This window comes from Scyliorhinus torazame, chromosome 7 (genome assembly GCF_047496885.1).
Source record: "Scyliorhinus torazame isolate Kashiwa2021f chromosome 7, sScyTor2.1, whole genome shotgun sequence".
NCBI lineage: Eukaryota > Metazoa > Chordata > Chondrichthyes > Carcharhiniformes > Scyliorhinidae > Scyliorhinus > Scyliorhinus torazame.
The window spans coordinates 7,811,323-7,828,055 of NC_092713.1; the positions used below are offsets into that span (position 1 = coordinate 7,811,323).

At 49.7% G+C, this 16,733-nt stretch overlaps 1 protein-coding gene across 1 annotated transcript in view; it reads left to right on the forward strand.

The window, feature by feature from the left end:
• The window catches only part of lrriq3 (leucine-rich repeats and IQ motif containing 3), a 58,951-nt gene that overhangs the window by 36,409 nt on the left and 5,809 nt on the right, over positions 1-16,733 (forward strand). The window contains exons 4-5 of the mRNA XM_072510296.1: positions 6,346-6,445; positions 11,107-11,196. Of these exons, the coding sequence (XP_072366397.1) occupies positions 6,346-6,445; positions 11,107-11,196 (190 nt within the window). The remainder of the gene's footprint in view (positions 1-6,345; positions 6,446-11,106; positions 11,197-16,733) is intronic.

Consider the following 16,733-nt stretch of genomic DNA (forward strand, 5'->3'; position numbering starts at 1 on the left):
CATCCCTCCCTCTGGAATTCCCTCACATCCCTCCACCTCAAATTCCCTCACATCCCTCCACCTCGAATGCCCTCACATTACTCCACCTCGAATTCCCTCACATCCCTCCGCCTCGAATTCCCTCACATCCCCCCCTCAGTAATTCCCTCACATCACTCCCTCTGGAATTCCCTCACATCCCTCTGCCTCAAATTCCCTCACATCCCTCCATGTGGAATTCCCTCACATCCCTCCCTCTGGAATTCCCTCACATCCCTCCACCTCGAATTCCCTCACATCCCACTGCCTCGAATTCCCTCACATCCCTCCCTCTGGAATTCCCTCACATCCCTCCCTCTGGAATTCCCTCACATCCCTCCGCCTAGAATTCCCTCACAGCCCTCCGCCTCGAATTCCCTCACATCCCTCCGCCTCGAATTCCCTCACATCCCTCCGCCTGGAATTTCCTCACATCCCTCCGCCTGGAATTCCCTCACATCCCTCCGCCTGGAATTTCCTCGCATCCCTCCGCCTCGAATTCCCTCACATCCCTCCGCCTAGAATTCCCTCACATCCCTCCATCTGGAATTCCCTCACATGCCTCCGCCTCGAATTCCCTGACATCCATCCGCCTAGAATTCCCTCACATCCCTCCATCTGGAATTCCCTCACATCCCTCCGCCTCAAATTCCCTCACATCCCTCCGCCTGGAATTTCCTCACATCCCTCCGCCTGGAATTCCCTCACATCCCTCCATCTGGAATTCCCTCACATGCCTCCGCCTCGAATTCCCTCACATCCCTCCGCCTGGAATTCCCTCACATCCCTCCATCTGGAATTCCCTCACATGCCTCCGCCTAGAATTCCCTCACATCCCTCCATCTGGAATTCCCTCACATGCCTCCGCCTCAAATTCCCTCACATCCCTCCATCTGGAATTCCCTCACATGCCTCCGCCTCAAATTCCCTCACATCCCTCCGCCTGGAATTCCCTCACATCCCTCCGCCTCAAATTCCCTCACATCCCTCCGCCTCAAATTCCCTCACATCCCTCCGCCTGGAATTCCCTCACATGCCTCCGCCTCGAATTCCCTGACATCCCTCCGCCTGGAATTCCCTCACATCCCTCCCTCTGAAATTCCCTCACATCCCTCCATCTGGAATTACCTCACATCCCTCCGCCTCAAATTCCCTCACATCCCTCCGCCTGGAATTCCCTCACATGCCTCCGCCTAGAATTCCCTCACATCCCTCCATCTGGAATTCCCTCACATCCCTCTGCCTAGAATTCCCTCACATCCCTCCATCTGGAATTCCCTCACATGCCTCCGCCTCGAATTCCCTCACATGCCTCCGTTTGGAATTCCCTCACATCCCTCCGCCTCGAATTCCCTGACATCCCTCCGCCTGGAATCCCCTCACATCCCTCCGTCTGGAATTCCCTCACATCCCTCCGTCTGGAATTCCCTCACATCCCTCCGTCTCGAATTCCTTCACATCCCTCCGTCTCGAATTCCCTCACATCCCTCTGCCTCGAATTCCTTCACATGCCTCCGCCTCGAATTCCCTCACATGCCTCCGCCTGGAATTCCCTCACATCCCTCCGCCTCGAATTCCCTGACATCCCTCCGCCTGGAATTCCCTCACATCCCTCCGTCTGGAATTCCCTCACATCCCTCCGCCTCGAATTCCCTCACATCCCTCTGCCTCGAATTCCCTCACATCCCTCAGCCTCGAATTCCCTCACATCAGTCCGCCTCGAATTCCCTCACATCCCTCCCTCTGTAATTCCCTCACATCACTCCCTCTGGAATTCCCTCACATCCCTCCACCTCGAATTCCCTCACATCCCTCCGCCTCGAATTCCCTCACATCTCTCCATGTGGAATTCCCTCACAACCCTCCGCCTCGAATTCCCTCACATCACTCCACCTCGAATTCCCTCACATCCCTCACTCTGGAATTCCCTCACATCCCTCCGCCTCGAATTCCCTCACATCACTCCACCTCGAATTCCCTCACATCCCTCCCTCTGGAATTCCCTCACATCCCTCCCCTTGGAATTCCCTCACATCCCTCCACCTCAAATTCCCTCACATCCCTCCCTCTGGAATTCCCTCACATCCCTCCACCTCAAATTCCCTCACATCCCTCCGCCTCGAATTCCCTCACATCACTCCACCTCGAATTCCCTCACTACACTCCCTCTGGAATTCCCTCACATCCCTCCACCTCGAATTCCCTCACATCCCTCCGCCTCGAATTCCCTCACATCCCCACCTCTGTAATTCCCTCACATCACTCCCTCTGGAATTCCCTCACATCCCTCCGCCTCAAATTCCCTCACATCCCTCCATGTGGAATTCCCTCACATCCCTCCCTCTGGAATTCCCTCACATCCCTCACTCTGGAATTCCCTCACATCCCTCCACCTCGAATTCCCTCACATCCCACCCTCTGGAATTCCCTCACATCCCTCCGCCTCGAATTCCCTCACATCCCTCCACCTGGAATTCCCTCACATCCCTCCGCCTTAAATCCCATCACATCCCTCCGCGTGGATTTCCCTCACATCCCTCCGCCTCGAATTCCCTCACATCCCTCCATGTGGAATTCCCTCACATCCCTCCCTCTGGAATTCCCTCACATCCCTCACTCTGGAATTCCCTCACATCCCTCCACCTCGAATTCCCTCACATCCCACCCTCTGGAATTCCCTCACATCCCTCCACCTCGAATTCCCTCACATCCCACCCTCTGGAATTCCCTCACATCCCTCCGCCTCGAATTCCCTCACATCCCTCCACCTGGAATTCCCTCACATCCCTCCGCCTTAAATCCCATCACATCCCTCCGCGTGGATTTCCCTCACATCCCTCCCACTGGAATTCCCTCACATTCCTCCGTCTCAAATTCCCTCACATCCCTCCACCTGGAATTCCCTCACATCCCTCCGCCTCGAATTCCCTTTCATCCCTCCCACTGGAATTCCCTCACATCCCTCCGCGTGGAATTCCCTCAACTCCCTCCCTCTGGAATTCCCTCACATCCCTCCGCCTCGAATTCCCTCACATCCCTCCCACTGGAATTCCCTCACATCCCTCCATGTGGAGTTCCCTCACATCCCTCCCTCTGGTGTTCCCTCACATCCCTCTGTGTGGAATTTTCTCATATCCCTCCCTCTGGAATTCCCTCACATCCCTTCCTCTGGAATTCACTCAGATCCCTCCCTCTGGAATTCCCTCCCATCCCTTCCTCTGGAATTCCCTCACATCCCTCCGCCTCGAATTCCCTCACATCATTCCACCTCGAATTCCCTCACATCCCTCCCTCTGGAATTCCCTAACATCCCTCCGCCTCAAATTCCCTCACATCACTCCACCTCGAATTCGCCCACATCCATCCCTCTGGAATTCCCTCACATCCCTCCACCTCGAATTCCCTCACATCCCTCCGCCTTAAATCCCATCACATCCCTCCCTCTGGAATTCCCTCACATCCCTCCCTCTGGAATTCCCTCACATCCCTCCCTTTGGAATTCCCTCACATCACTCCACCTCAAATTCCCTCACATCCCTCCCTGTGGAATTCCCTCAGATCCCTCCCTGTGGAATTCCCTCAGATCCCTCCGCCTGGAATTCCCTCACATCCCTCCGCCTCGAATTCCTTCACAAGTCTCCGCCTCAAATTCCCTCACATCCCTCCCTCTGGAATTCCCTCACATCCCTCCCTCTGGAATTCCCTCACATCACTCCGCCTCGATATCCCTCACATCCCCCCATCTGGAATTCACATCATCCCTACCTCTGGAATTCCCTCGCATCCCTCCGCCTCGAATTCCCTCACATCACTCCGCCTTGAATTCCCTCACATCTTTCCCTCTGGAATTCCCTCACATCCCTCCGTCTGGAATTCACATCATCCCTATCTCTGGAATTCCCTCACATCCTTCCGCCTCGAATTACCTCACTCCATTCTGCCTTGAATTCCCTCACATCACTCCGCCTCGAATTCCCTCACATCCCTCTGTCTAGAATTCACATCATCCCTATCTCTGGAATTCCCTCACATCCTTCCGCCTCGAATTCCCTCACATCACTCCGCCTCAAATTACCTCACTCCATTCTGCCTCGAATTCCCTCACATCACTCCGCCTCGAATTCCCTCACATCCCTGTGTCTGGAATTCACATCATCCCTATCTCTGGAATTCCCTCACATCCTTCCGCCTCGAATTCCCTCACATCACTCCGCCTCGAATTACCTCACATCACTCCGCCTCGAATTCCTTCACAAGTCTCCGCCTCGAATTCCCTCACATCCCTCCCTCTGGAATTCCCTCACATCTCTCTGCCTCGAATTCCCTCACATCACTCCGCCTCGAAATCCCTCACATCCCTCCATCTGGAATTCACATCATCCCTACCTCTGGAATTCCCTCGCATCCCCCCGCCTCGAATTCCCTCACATCCCTCCCTCTGGAATTCCCTCACATCACTCCGCCTCGAATTCCCTTACATCCCTCCATCTGGAATTCCCTCACATCACTCCGCCTCGAATTCCCTCACATCCCTCCCTCTGGAATTCCCTCACATCACTCCGCCTCGATTTCCCTTACATCCCTCCATCTGGAATTCATATCATCCCTATCTCTGGAATTCCCTCACATCCTTCCACCTCGAATTCCCTCACATCACTCCGCCTCAAATTACCTCACTCCATTCTGCCTCGAATTCCCTCACATCATTCCACCTTGAATTCCCTCACATCCCTCCGTCTGGAATTCCCTCACATCACTCCGCCTCTCCACCCCTTTCTCTTCCATAAAACACAACTTTGGCAAAGCTTATGCTTATGAGTGTCTCCTCATGTTTATTGGTGTCAAAGTTTTGTCTAATTTGAGCTGCTGTGAAGGGCCTTGGAACGTTTTTACGACATTCAGTTTACATTTTAAATGCAGGTCCATGTTCTTGCTTCACCATCCGCATTCGGTAACAACAGCTTGCATTGGTCAAAGACTTAGGAAGCAACCTTTCCATATTGATTTTCATTCTTGAACCCAAATCACAAATGGTCAGATGATGTGTTCATTTCTTATATTTTGCCTTTCTGATACTTGCCTGTACCCAATATGTTGCTCCATTCACTGACAAACAGATTGCACTCGAGAAAGTTTTGGAACTGAACTGCTTTGAGCAGTCGGGGAAGTGTTAGCTTCTCTCTCTCACACAGCCAATGCAAATCTTTTCACTTATGTTCAGAACTGGGCAGAATTAAGAGGCCCGTTCGCCGCAGGCTCATATCCCCCCGCGACCACTAAATCCTAAGAGGGAGCCAGAACGGGATTTGCGGCAGAGAGATCTCAAATTTGAATTCTTCCTCCCCCCTCCCCGCCGCCGGGGGGATGGGGAGAGAGGGGGGTTAATGCATCCGTGAAGAAGTTTGGCCTGAAGCTTGGGGGGGTGGTCCTCTGTCCGTGTGGAGATTGGGGGAACTTATTTTAAATGTAGATCAGGGAAGCAAGTAATTAAGAAGGTTAATGGAATGCTATCCTTTATTACTAGAGCAAGTGAACATTAAAGTAACGATGTTACGCTTCAGTTATACAAAGCATCTGCGAGCCCCCATCTCAAATACTGTGTTCAGTTTTAGTCTCCTTATTTAAGGAAGGATGTAAATGTGTTGGTCCAGAGGAGGTTTACCAGATTGATACCTGGAATGAACACGTTGGTTGTCTTATAAGGAAAGGTTGGTCAGTTGAGGCTTATTTCCACTCTAGAAGAGTGAGGGGCGACGTGATTGAAGCTTTTAATATCCTGAATGGTCTCAATGAGATGGACGAGGAAAGGATGTTTCCTCTTGTGGGGGAGTCCAGAACTGTTTTAAAATTAGGAGTCGCCCAATTAGGACAGAGAGGAAGTGAATTTTGTTTCTCAGAAGGCTATGTGACTTTGGGCTTCAGTAGGTGGTGGAGGCCGGGGATGACTGAATATTTTTAAAGACAGAGGTGGGGAGATCCTTGTTTCACAAGGGAATCAAAGGTTACTGGGGGCAGATAGAGAATGTGGAATTCAACATAAACACATCAGCCATGATCTTACTGAATGGTGGAGCAGGATTGAGGGGCCGAATGGCCAACGTCTGCTCCAATTTTGTCTGTCTGTGTGTTCATATGTCACTGGAGACAGTTTCGCCTCATTTACTCTAACGGAACCCGTATTCATTTTGAACAGCTAATCCCACCTTCCCTTAAACTTCTTTGCTCGAACCAGAATGTTGCCATCGTTCTATTAAAAACTGTATTTCGCAATAACTGGTACTGAAACACTAATGTCACAGTATTTTCTATTTTATTTTACTAATCCAGAGCTGCCAAAAATTCACATAAGCGACAAGCTTTCAGTAAGGAGATGAATGCGGAGCTGTGCAGCAGGGGTATCCATATACTAGAGGATGGCAGTATGTGGGTGAGTCAGCATCACACTGGGAATGGACATCAGGGACTTTTAGAAGTTCAAAGTTATGTTTTTACCCCCTCCCCCCCCAGAGGACTAGAAAGTAAGATTTTTAATCTGGGGGAGTGGGGGTGTGGGCTGGATTAGAGGTCGGGTCTACCATGCCCAGGTGAGGCAGTGGACTAGTCGGGAGGCCTGCCTCTGTGTATCAGCACTGTACTAAAGTTATCAAAGAAATGATTGAAACACAAAATATCCATCCAGACTTCACCCAAACACATACTCCCCTTGCCCCATCCATTCCAACTCATGCCTCTCTACCCATCCACCATGGCCCCTGATACCCTCTATGTCATCCCGTGGCCCCCACTCATCCCCATGGCCTTTTATAGTCCTGTGCCAATTTAATACCAACTCTTGTCCCCACCAACCACCCTTTTCCCTAACCCCCTCCATGCCAGCTCACCTCCTGGTATCCATCATGGGTAAATCTCAGGAACCATGCTGATTTATATAGTGATGATGAAAGTTTTTTAAAAAATGTAATTCATTAAGAGCAAAATATTCAACACATTGAAGTTCCTTTAACTAATCTCTTAGAAAAACAAATATTTCCATTCTGGAGCTGTCAATCAAATTGGTCACTTAACAGGTAGCCCATTGTGATGTTAGGTTCTAAAATCAACCATGCAGCACAAATCCTCAAACGTATGTCAACAGAGTGACAAAGCAGCCACAGTATTTTTAGAACTGTAAAACTCCAAACATTTTTTAAATTTAAAGCCCAGCAGAATTAAATCCCCTGACAGTTTTGACAATTCTTTTGGGTTTTGACAGTTTTCATCAGTTTAAAAACAGTTCTTTGACAAACACAGTAGGTTTTAGCAGCTTCGGCAGTTACTTTGAGTTAATTTGTGCAGTTTAAGTGGCTTGGCCAATCTGAAAATTGCCCAATTGGTGTCCAGGGATGTGCCGGCATGGGGGAAGATGGGGCGGGGGGTAGACCTAGGTGGAGTGCTCTTTTGGAGGGCCGGTGCAGACTCGATGGGCCGCATGTCCTCCTTATACACTGTAGGGATTCTATAGATTTAGTTTCTGACAGTCCTTTTGGCTTTGACAGTTATTTGGGGTCTGACAATTCATTTGAGTTAGAACAAAGAACAAAAAAAATTACAGGAACAGGCCCTTCGGCCCTCCAAGCCTACGTCAACCATGCTGCCCGTCAAAACTAAAATATTCTACACTTCCGGGGTCCGTATCCCTCTATTCCCATCCTATTCATATATTTGTCAAGATGCCCCTTAAATGTCACTATCGTCGCTGCTTCCACCACCTCCTCCGGTAGCGAGTTCCAGGCACCCACTACCCTCTGCGTAAAAAACTTGCCTCGTACATCTCCTCTAAACCTTACACCTCGCACCTTAAACCTATGCCCCCGAGTAATTGACCCCTCTACCCCGGGGAAAAGCCTCTGACTATCCACTCTGTCTATGCCCCTCATAATTTTGTAGACCTCTATCTGGTCGCCCCTCAACCTCCGTCGTTCCAGTGAGAACAAACCGAGTTTATTCAACCTCTCCTCATAGTTAATGCCCTCCATACCAGACAGCACCCTGGTAAATCTCTTCTGTACCCTCTCCAAAGCCTCCACATCCTTCTGGCATTTCTTTGACAGTTCCAGTAATTTTTGACAGCTTTTGACGGTTCTTTGAGAGCCGAGACAGTACCAATGCGCTTATGCGCTTTTTAGGCACAATTATGTCTACATACTTTTAAAAAATAAATTTAAGAGTACGCAAATTCTTTTTTTTCAATTCAGGGGCAATTTATCGTGGCCAATTGACCTACCCTGCGCATCTTTTTTTTGGGGTTGTGGGGGCGAGGCCCACGCAGACACGGGGAGAATGTGCAAACTCCACATGGACAGTGACTTGGGGCCGGGATCAAACCCGGGTGCTCAGTGCCGAGACAGCAGTGCTAACCACTGCGCCACCGTGCCGCCCATGTCTACATACTATTATGAACCCACTCATATTCCCACCCCCTCCCTCCCCGCCCCCACACCACCCTACAAAAATGTCAGAGGAAGTTCTGGATTCAGGTCCAGCCAGAATTTTCACACATTGCATGAAAATTCAGACCTTTTTTAAAAATAAATTTAAAGTACCCAATTCATTTTTTCCAATTAAGGGGCAATTTAGCGTGGCCAATCCACCCAGCCTGCACATCTTTGGGTTGTGGGGGCGAAACCCACGCAAACACGGGAGAGAATGTACAAACTCCACACGGACAGTGACCCAGAGCCAGGATCGAACCTGGGACCTCGGCGCCGTGAGGCAGCAGGGCTAACCCACTGTGCCACCGTGCTGTCATATGAAAATTCAGACCTATGTATCAGAACCCTGGGCAGGTCAGTGAAAGAGACTGCTGGATGGGACTGTATACCAGAGCTCTAGGTGATACTGTTCACCAGGGGACTGGTGAGACTATATATCAGGACACTGGGTGGGCTGTATACACTGGATGGGTCTGTGTATCAGGACACTGGATGGGTCTGTGTATCAGGACACTGGATGGGTCTGTGTATCAGTTCACTGGATGGGTTTGTGTATCAGGACACTGGATGGGTTTGTGTATCAGGACACTGGATGGGCCTGTGTATCAGGACACTGGATGGGTTTGTGTATCAGGACACTGGATGGGCCTGTGTATCAGGACACTGGATGGGTCTGTGTATCAGGACACTGGATGGGCCTGTGTATCAGGACACTGGGTGGGCTGTATACACTGGATGGGTCTGTGTATCAGGACGCTGGATGGGTCTGTGTATCAGGGCACTGGGTCTGTGTATCAGGACACTGGATGGGTCTGTGTATCAGGGCACTGGATGGGCCTGTGTATCAGGACACTGGGTGGGCCTGTGTATCAGGACACTGGATGGGTTTGTGCATCAGGACACTGGATGGGTCTGTGTATCAGTTCACTGGATGGGTTTGTGTATCAGGACACTGGATGGGCCTGTGTATCAGGACACTGGATGGGTCTGTGTATCAGGACACTGGATGGGCCTGTGTATCAGGACACTGGGTGGGCTGTATACACTGGATGGGTCTGTGTATCAGGACACTGGATGGGTCTGTGTATCAGGGCACTGGGTCTGTGTATCAGGACACTGGATGGGTCTGTGTATCAGGGCACTGGATGGGCCTGTGTATCAGGACACTGGGTGGGCTGTATACACTGGATGGGTCTGTGTATCAGGACACTGGATGGGTCTGTGTATCAGGACACTGGATGTGCCTGTGTATCAGGACACTGGATGGGTCTGTGTATCAGGACACTGGATGGGCCTGTGTATCAGGACACTGGATGGGTCTGTGTATCAGGACACTGGATGTGTCTGAGTATCAGGACGCTGGATGGGTCTGTGTATCAGGACACTGGATGGGCCTGTGTATCAGGACACTGGGTGGACTGTACTGGATGGGTCTGAGTATCAGGACACTGGATGGGTCTGTGTATCAGGGCACACAATGGGTCTGTATCAGGACACTGGATGGATCTGTGTATGAGGACACTGGATGGGCCTGTGTATCAGGACACTGGATGGGCCTGTGTATCAGGACACTGGATGGGTCTGTGTATCAGGACACTGGATGGGTCTGTGTATCAGTACACTGGATGGACCTGTGTATCAGGATGCTGGATGGGTCTGTGTATCAGGACACTGGATGGGCCTGTGTATCAGGATGTTGGATGGGTCTGTGTATCAGGACACTGGATGGGCCTGTGTATCAGGATGTTGGATGGGTCTGTGTATCAGGACACTGGATGGGCCTGTGTATCAGGACACTAGATGGGTCTGTGTACCAGGACACTGGATGGGTCTGTGTATCAGGATGCTGGATGGGTCTGTGTATCAGGACACTGGATGGGCCTGTGTATCAGGACACTGGATGGGTCTGTGTATCAGTACACTGGTTGGGTCTGTGTATCAGGACACTGGATGGGCCTGTGTATCAGGACATTGGATGGGTCTGTGTATCAGGACACTGGATGGGTCTGTGTATCAGTACACTGGATGGACCTGTGTATCAGGATGCTGGATGGGTCTGTATCAGGACACTGGATGGGCCTGTGTATCAGGATGCTGGATGGGTCTGTGTATCAGGACACTGGATGGGCCTGTGTATCAGGACACTAGATGGGTCTGTGTACCAGGACACTGGATGGGTCTGTGTATCAGGATGCTGGATGGGTCTGTGTATCAGGACACTGGATGGGCCTGTGTATCAGGACACTGGATGGGTTTGTGTATCAGGACACTGGATGGGTCTGTGTATCAGGACACTGGATGGGTCTGTGTATCAGGGCACAGATCAGAGTCTGTGTGTATATGTGTCTGTGTTTATGTTTGTCTGTGTGTGTTTGTGTCTGTGTATGTGTGTGTGTCTGTGTGTGAATGTGTGCATGTATGTGTCTGTGTGTGTCTGTATTTATGTTTGTCTGTTTGTGTCTGTGTGTGTGTGTGCGTGCCAGCGTGTGGTACCTGTGTGTGTGTTTACAGTTGCGTCTTCAGATTTATTCAATATGTCTGGAAAGATGTATTATGGATGTTTAATTGTAGATTTTAGTCAGTACATGTGCTAATGAAATTGTCTCTGATTATCTAGGTGTCTGGGAACAGCAGTGAGCAGGAGGATCAGTGCAACGCTGTGCATTTAGAGATTGATAAAAAGAAACTGAATTTTCAATTGCTGGAGGTACATCTGATTCATGAGCCGTTTATCTCTCTGCGATGCTTGATACAAGGGCTGGAATGTTAGCAGCACGATGTAGGTCCCAGTATCGGGCCTCAATTCTCGTCCCAAGCTCGTGCCAGCGGACTGCAGGATTGTGGGGGGTATTTTATTATCGGCAGCCAAAAAGAAGCTGCACTGGGATGTCCGTCCGTGTAAGGAGGGCAGACTACTTCTCTGAGCTGCTGACTTAGAACAGCAGCAACTCAGCAATCTTGGTGGTGGCATCAATCAAGATGGCAGTGCTGAGCTGCAATGGGAGAGGGGTAACCTCGCAGCTAAGTAGGATGTTTTATTTCTATTCCAGAAATCCCCCCCCCCCCCCCCCCCACACCCGGCGTTTCTCAGCCGCCGGCGAGATCTTTAGGTAATGCGGCTGTCAATGGGATTCCCGTTTGAATCCACCTCACGCCTCTGGGAAACCTGCGGTATGTGTGCCCTGTCAGCGGGAACAGCCGGAGCGGTTAGCATTGTCGCTTCACCGCGCCAGGGTCAACAAAGAACAAAGAAAAGTACAGCACAGGAACAGGCCCTTCGGCCCTCCAAGCCCGTGCCGACCATGCTGCCCGACTAAACTACAATCTTCTACACTTCCTGGGTCCGTATCCCTCTATTCCCATCCTATTCATGTATTTGTCAAGATGCCCCTTAAATGTCACTATCGTCCCTGCTTCCACCACCTCCTCCGGTAGCGGGTTCCAGGCACCCACTACCCTCTGCGTAAAAAACTTGCCTCGTACATCTACTCTAAACCTTACCCCTCTCACCTTAAACCTATGCCCCCTCGTAATTGACCCCTCTACCCTGGGGAAAAGCCTCTGACTATCCACTCTGTCTATGCCCCTCATAATTTTGTAGACCTCTATCCGGTCACCCCTCAACCTCCGTCGTTCCAGTCAGAACAAACTGAGTTTATTCAACCGCTCCTCATAGATAATGCCCTCCATATCAGGCAACATCCTGGTAAATCTCTTCTGTACCCTCTCTAAAGCCTCCACATCCTTCTGGTAGTGTGGCGACCAGAATTGAACACTATACTCCAAGTGTGGCCTAACTAAGGTTCTATACAACTGCAACATGACTTGCCAATTCTTCTTCTCAATGCCCCGGCCAATGAAGGCAAGCATGCCGTATGCCTTCTTGACTACCTTCTCCACCTGTGTTGCCCCTTTCAGTGACCTGTGGACCTGTACACCTAGATCTCTGTGACTTTCAATACTCTTGAGGGTTCTACCATTCACTGTATATTCCCTACCTGCATTAGACCTTCCAAAATGCATTACCTCACATTTGTCCGGATTAAACTCCACCTGCCATCTCTCTGCCCAAGTCTCCAAACGATCTAAATCCTGCTGTATCCTCTGACAGTCCTCATCGCTATCCGCAATTCCACCAACCTTTGTGTCGTCTGCAAACTTACTAATCAGACCAGTTACATTTTCCTCCAAATCATTTATATATACTACAAAGAGCAAAGGCCCCAGCACTGATCCCTGCGGAACACCACTAGTCACAGCCCTCCAATTAGAAAAGCACCCTTCCATTGCTACTCTCTGTCTTCTATGACCTAGCCAGTTCTGTATCCACCTTGCTAGCTCACCCCTGATCCCGCGTGACTTCACCTTTTGTACCAGTCTACCATGAGGGACCTTGTCAAAGGCCTTACTGAAGTCAATATAGACAACATCCACTGCCCTATCTGCATCAATCATCTTTGTGACTCCTCGAAAAACTCTATCAAGTTAGTGAGACACGACCTCCCCGTCACAAAACCATGCTGCCTCTCACTAATACGTCCACTTGCTTCCAGATGGGAGTAGATCCTGTCTCGAAGAATTCTCTCCAGTAATTTCCCTACCACTGACGTAAGGCTCATCGGCCTGTAGTTCCCTGGAATATCCTTGGTCCCAGGTTCGATTCCCCGCTAGGTCACTGTCTGTGCAGAGTCTGCACGTCCTCCCCGTGTCTGCGTGGGTTTACTCCGGGTGCTCCGGTTTCCTCCCACAGTCCAAAGATGTGGGGATGGGGATTCGGAGGAGAACTCGCTGTGCATAATTAATGAGGTTCCAAGCACAGAATCTGGTGTTGGGTTATTGCCATCTGACAAACAAGGAAGGCACCTCCTGCACAAATCCACCCAGCATTTCCTTCACACTCTGTGTGTGCGAGAGAGAGAGTGCGTAATATTCCCAAGATGGTGTTACCTTAGTTCAATTGGTGGTACAGTCCCTCTGAGTGAGAGGGTGTTTTTGAAATCTCAACTGGGACTTAAGCATATAACCTGGGCAGTGGTGCCACTTCTGATGGGGGCCTCTATCTAAACATTTTTGCTCTCAGAATCCGCTGGGCCCGTCACAAGGTTAGAGCACGTAGCATTCGAAACAAAAGAGATGAACTGATTAATAGAAATAAATTAGTACGATCTGACAACCTTTACAGAGTCATGGCTGCACGATAACAATGATTGGGATGTGGGACCTGAATATTGGAGGGTATGTGACATTTAGGAAGGACAGGAAGCTAGGAAATGTTCGTATTAGCACAATAGAGAGGGATGACCCAAGTTCAGGAAATCAGGATGTAGTAGAGGATTGGGAATGATAAAGGCAAGAAGACACTTGAGGGAGTGGTGTGGAGGCCTCCGAACATTAACCACACGGTAGGACAGACTAAAAAGGAAGAAATAACGGGAACTTGTTGGAAAGATTTTAATCTACATGATATGGGCGATTTTGAGCTCGTACTAGTTGTCTGCGGGATTGACAGCACAGGTGGAAATCCCGCTAGATCAGGAAACATGATTCTCGCTGGAGTCAGGGCAGCACAGTAGCATTTTGGATAGCACAATTGCTTCACAGCTCCAGGGTCCCAGGTTCGATTCTGGCTTGGGTCACTGTCTGTGCGGAGTCTGCACATCCTCCCCGTGTGTGCGTGGGTTTCCTCCGGGTGCTCCGGTTTCCTCCCACAGTCCAAAGATGTGCAGGTTAGGTGGATTGGCCGTGTTAAAATTACCCTTAGTGTCCAAAATTGCCCTTAGTGTTGGTGGGAGTACTGGGTTATGGGGATAGGGTGGAGGTGTGGACCTTGGGTAGGGTGCTCTTTCCAAGAGCCGGTGCAGACTCGATGGGCCGAATGGCCTCCTTCTGCACTGTAAATTCTATGATTCTATGATTCCCGATTTTCACCGTCCCTCTTCAGCGATGCCACGGTGTGAACCTCAGTTTAATAGATTTACATCAATCTAAGTCTTGTTGGTGGGGTCCACGCACCCCCCCTCACTAAATATTCATACCTCAATGACAAGATTTACAACAGGTTTGGCCGACGAGAAGCAGTCGAGGGGATCCCTCCGGGTTACAGAGGTAAGGATCGGACACTGCTCCCGGCACAGTGCCAACCTGGCAGTGCCAACCTGGAAGTGTAAACCTGTGCCGGAGGCAGTTCCAGGGGCGGACCATTGTGGGCGCCCCATTTGGGGGGTTGCATTGATGTGTGAAGGGGGGAACAGCGGACACTGAGGGTGGGGGTGGCGGGGAGCTATAATTCTGCGGTATTGGTGGGGTGGGGGGGGGTGGAATGCCGGTGAGGATTGTCGGGGGAGTGGGAGAGCCCCCAATACCTGCGTGATGGTGTTTGGGGGGGCGTTAGGCTGCAGCACCTTTTAAAGATGGCACCCTGTGGTGCCGGGTGCTGGCTCTGTGAATCCCCGCCCTGCCAGAGTGACGGCGTAAACCACACCCAATCATTTTGTTTTGGAGAGAAAAGTGGTCTGTGCCACTGGAGATTTACACACCAGTTTTCAATCTGAACCTGACATTTTGCCAAATTCTGGTAAGGTTCCACCCATTGACTGGAATAATCAGATGGGCAATACGGTAGCTCATGTGAACGGTCCATTGAAAAGCACACTTTGGCATCAAGCAGAGAGCAGGCTATATTAAACCTGGTATTGTGCAATGAGACAGGATTAATTAATGACCTCATTGTGAAGGCACCTTAAGGTAGCAGCGATCTTAATGTGATTGAACTTTACGTTCAGTTTGAGGGGCAGAGAGTGGGTCCAAGACTAGTATTTTAAAATTAAATAAGGGCGTTTATGAGGGCAGAGCTAGCCAAAGGGAACTGGAAAATTAAATGAAGGGATAGGTCAATGGAGATTCAGTGTCAGATATTTAAAGGGATATTTCAGAATACATTCAATAAGAAATAAAAATGCAAGGGGAGGACCCACCATCCGTTGTTAACTAAAAATGTGAATGATAGTATCAAACTTAAAGAAAAAGCATATAATTGTGCAAAGATGGGTGGCAGGTCAGAAGATCAGATGGAATGTAAAATAATCAAAGAAGGACTAAAAGATTAATAAGGAGGAAAAGAATTAGAGTATGAGGGAAAGATAGCTAGAAATATAGAAACAGACAGGAAGTGTTTGTAATGCTATTTAGTCAACATGGTTTTGTGAAAGTGAATTCATGTTTAACCAATTTATTGGAGTTATTTGACGAAGTAACACGTGCTGTAGAATATGGCGAACCCAATGGATGTACTGTACTTCACTGTATTTCCAGAAAGCATTTGATAAGGGAGTCACATAAAAAGTTGTTGCAGAAAATAAAAGTTCATGGTGTAGGAGGTAACATATTAGCATGGGTAGAATATTGGCCAGCTATTAGGAAACAGAGAGTAGGAATAAATGGGTATTTTTCTGGTTGGAAAAATGTTTGATTTGATTTGATTTGTCACGAGGTATGGTGAAAAGTATTGTCTACGTACAGTCCAGACAGATCATTCCATATATGAAAAACATAGGACATACGATAAATACATAGACATCAGGTGAAGCAGACAGAGTGTAGTACTACTCAGCAGAGAAGATGTGTGGAGAGATCAGTTCAGTCCATAAGAGGGTCGTTTAGGAGTCTGGTAACAGCGGGGAAGAAGCTGTTTTTGAGTCTGTTCGTGCGTGTTCTCAGACTTCTGTATCTCCTGCCCGATGGAAGAGATTGGACGAGAGAATACCCCGAGTGGGAGGGGTCTTTGATTATGCTGCCCTCTTTCCCAAGGCAACAGATGTAGACAGAGTCAGTGGATGGGAGGTGGGTTTGCGTGATGAACTGGGCACTGTTGACAACTCTCTTGGGCCGAGCAGTTGCCATCACAAGATGTAACAAGTGGTGTGCCACAGGGGTCAGTGCCGGGGCCTCAATTCATAGAATTTACAGTGCAGAAGGAGGCCATTCGGCCCATCGAATCTGCACCGGCTCTTGGAAAGAGCACCGTACCCAAGGTCAACACCTCCACCCTATCCACATAACCGAGTAACCCCACCCAACACTAAGGGCAATTGTGGACACTAAGGGGCAATTTATCATGGCCAATCCACCTAACCCGCACATCTTTGGACTGTGGGAGGAAACCGGAGCACCCGGAGGAAACCCACGCAGACACGGGGAGAACGTGCAGACTCCGCACAGACAGTGACCCAAGCCAGAATCGAACCT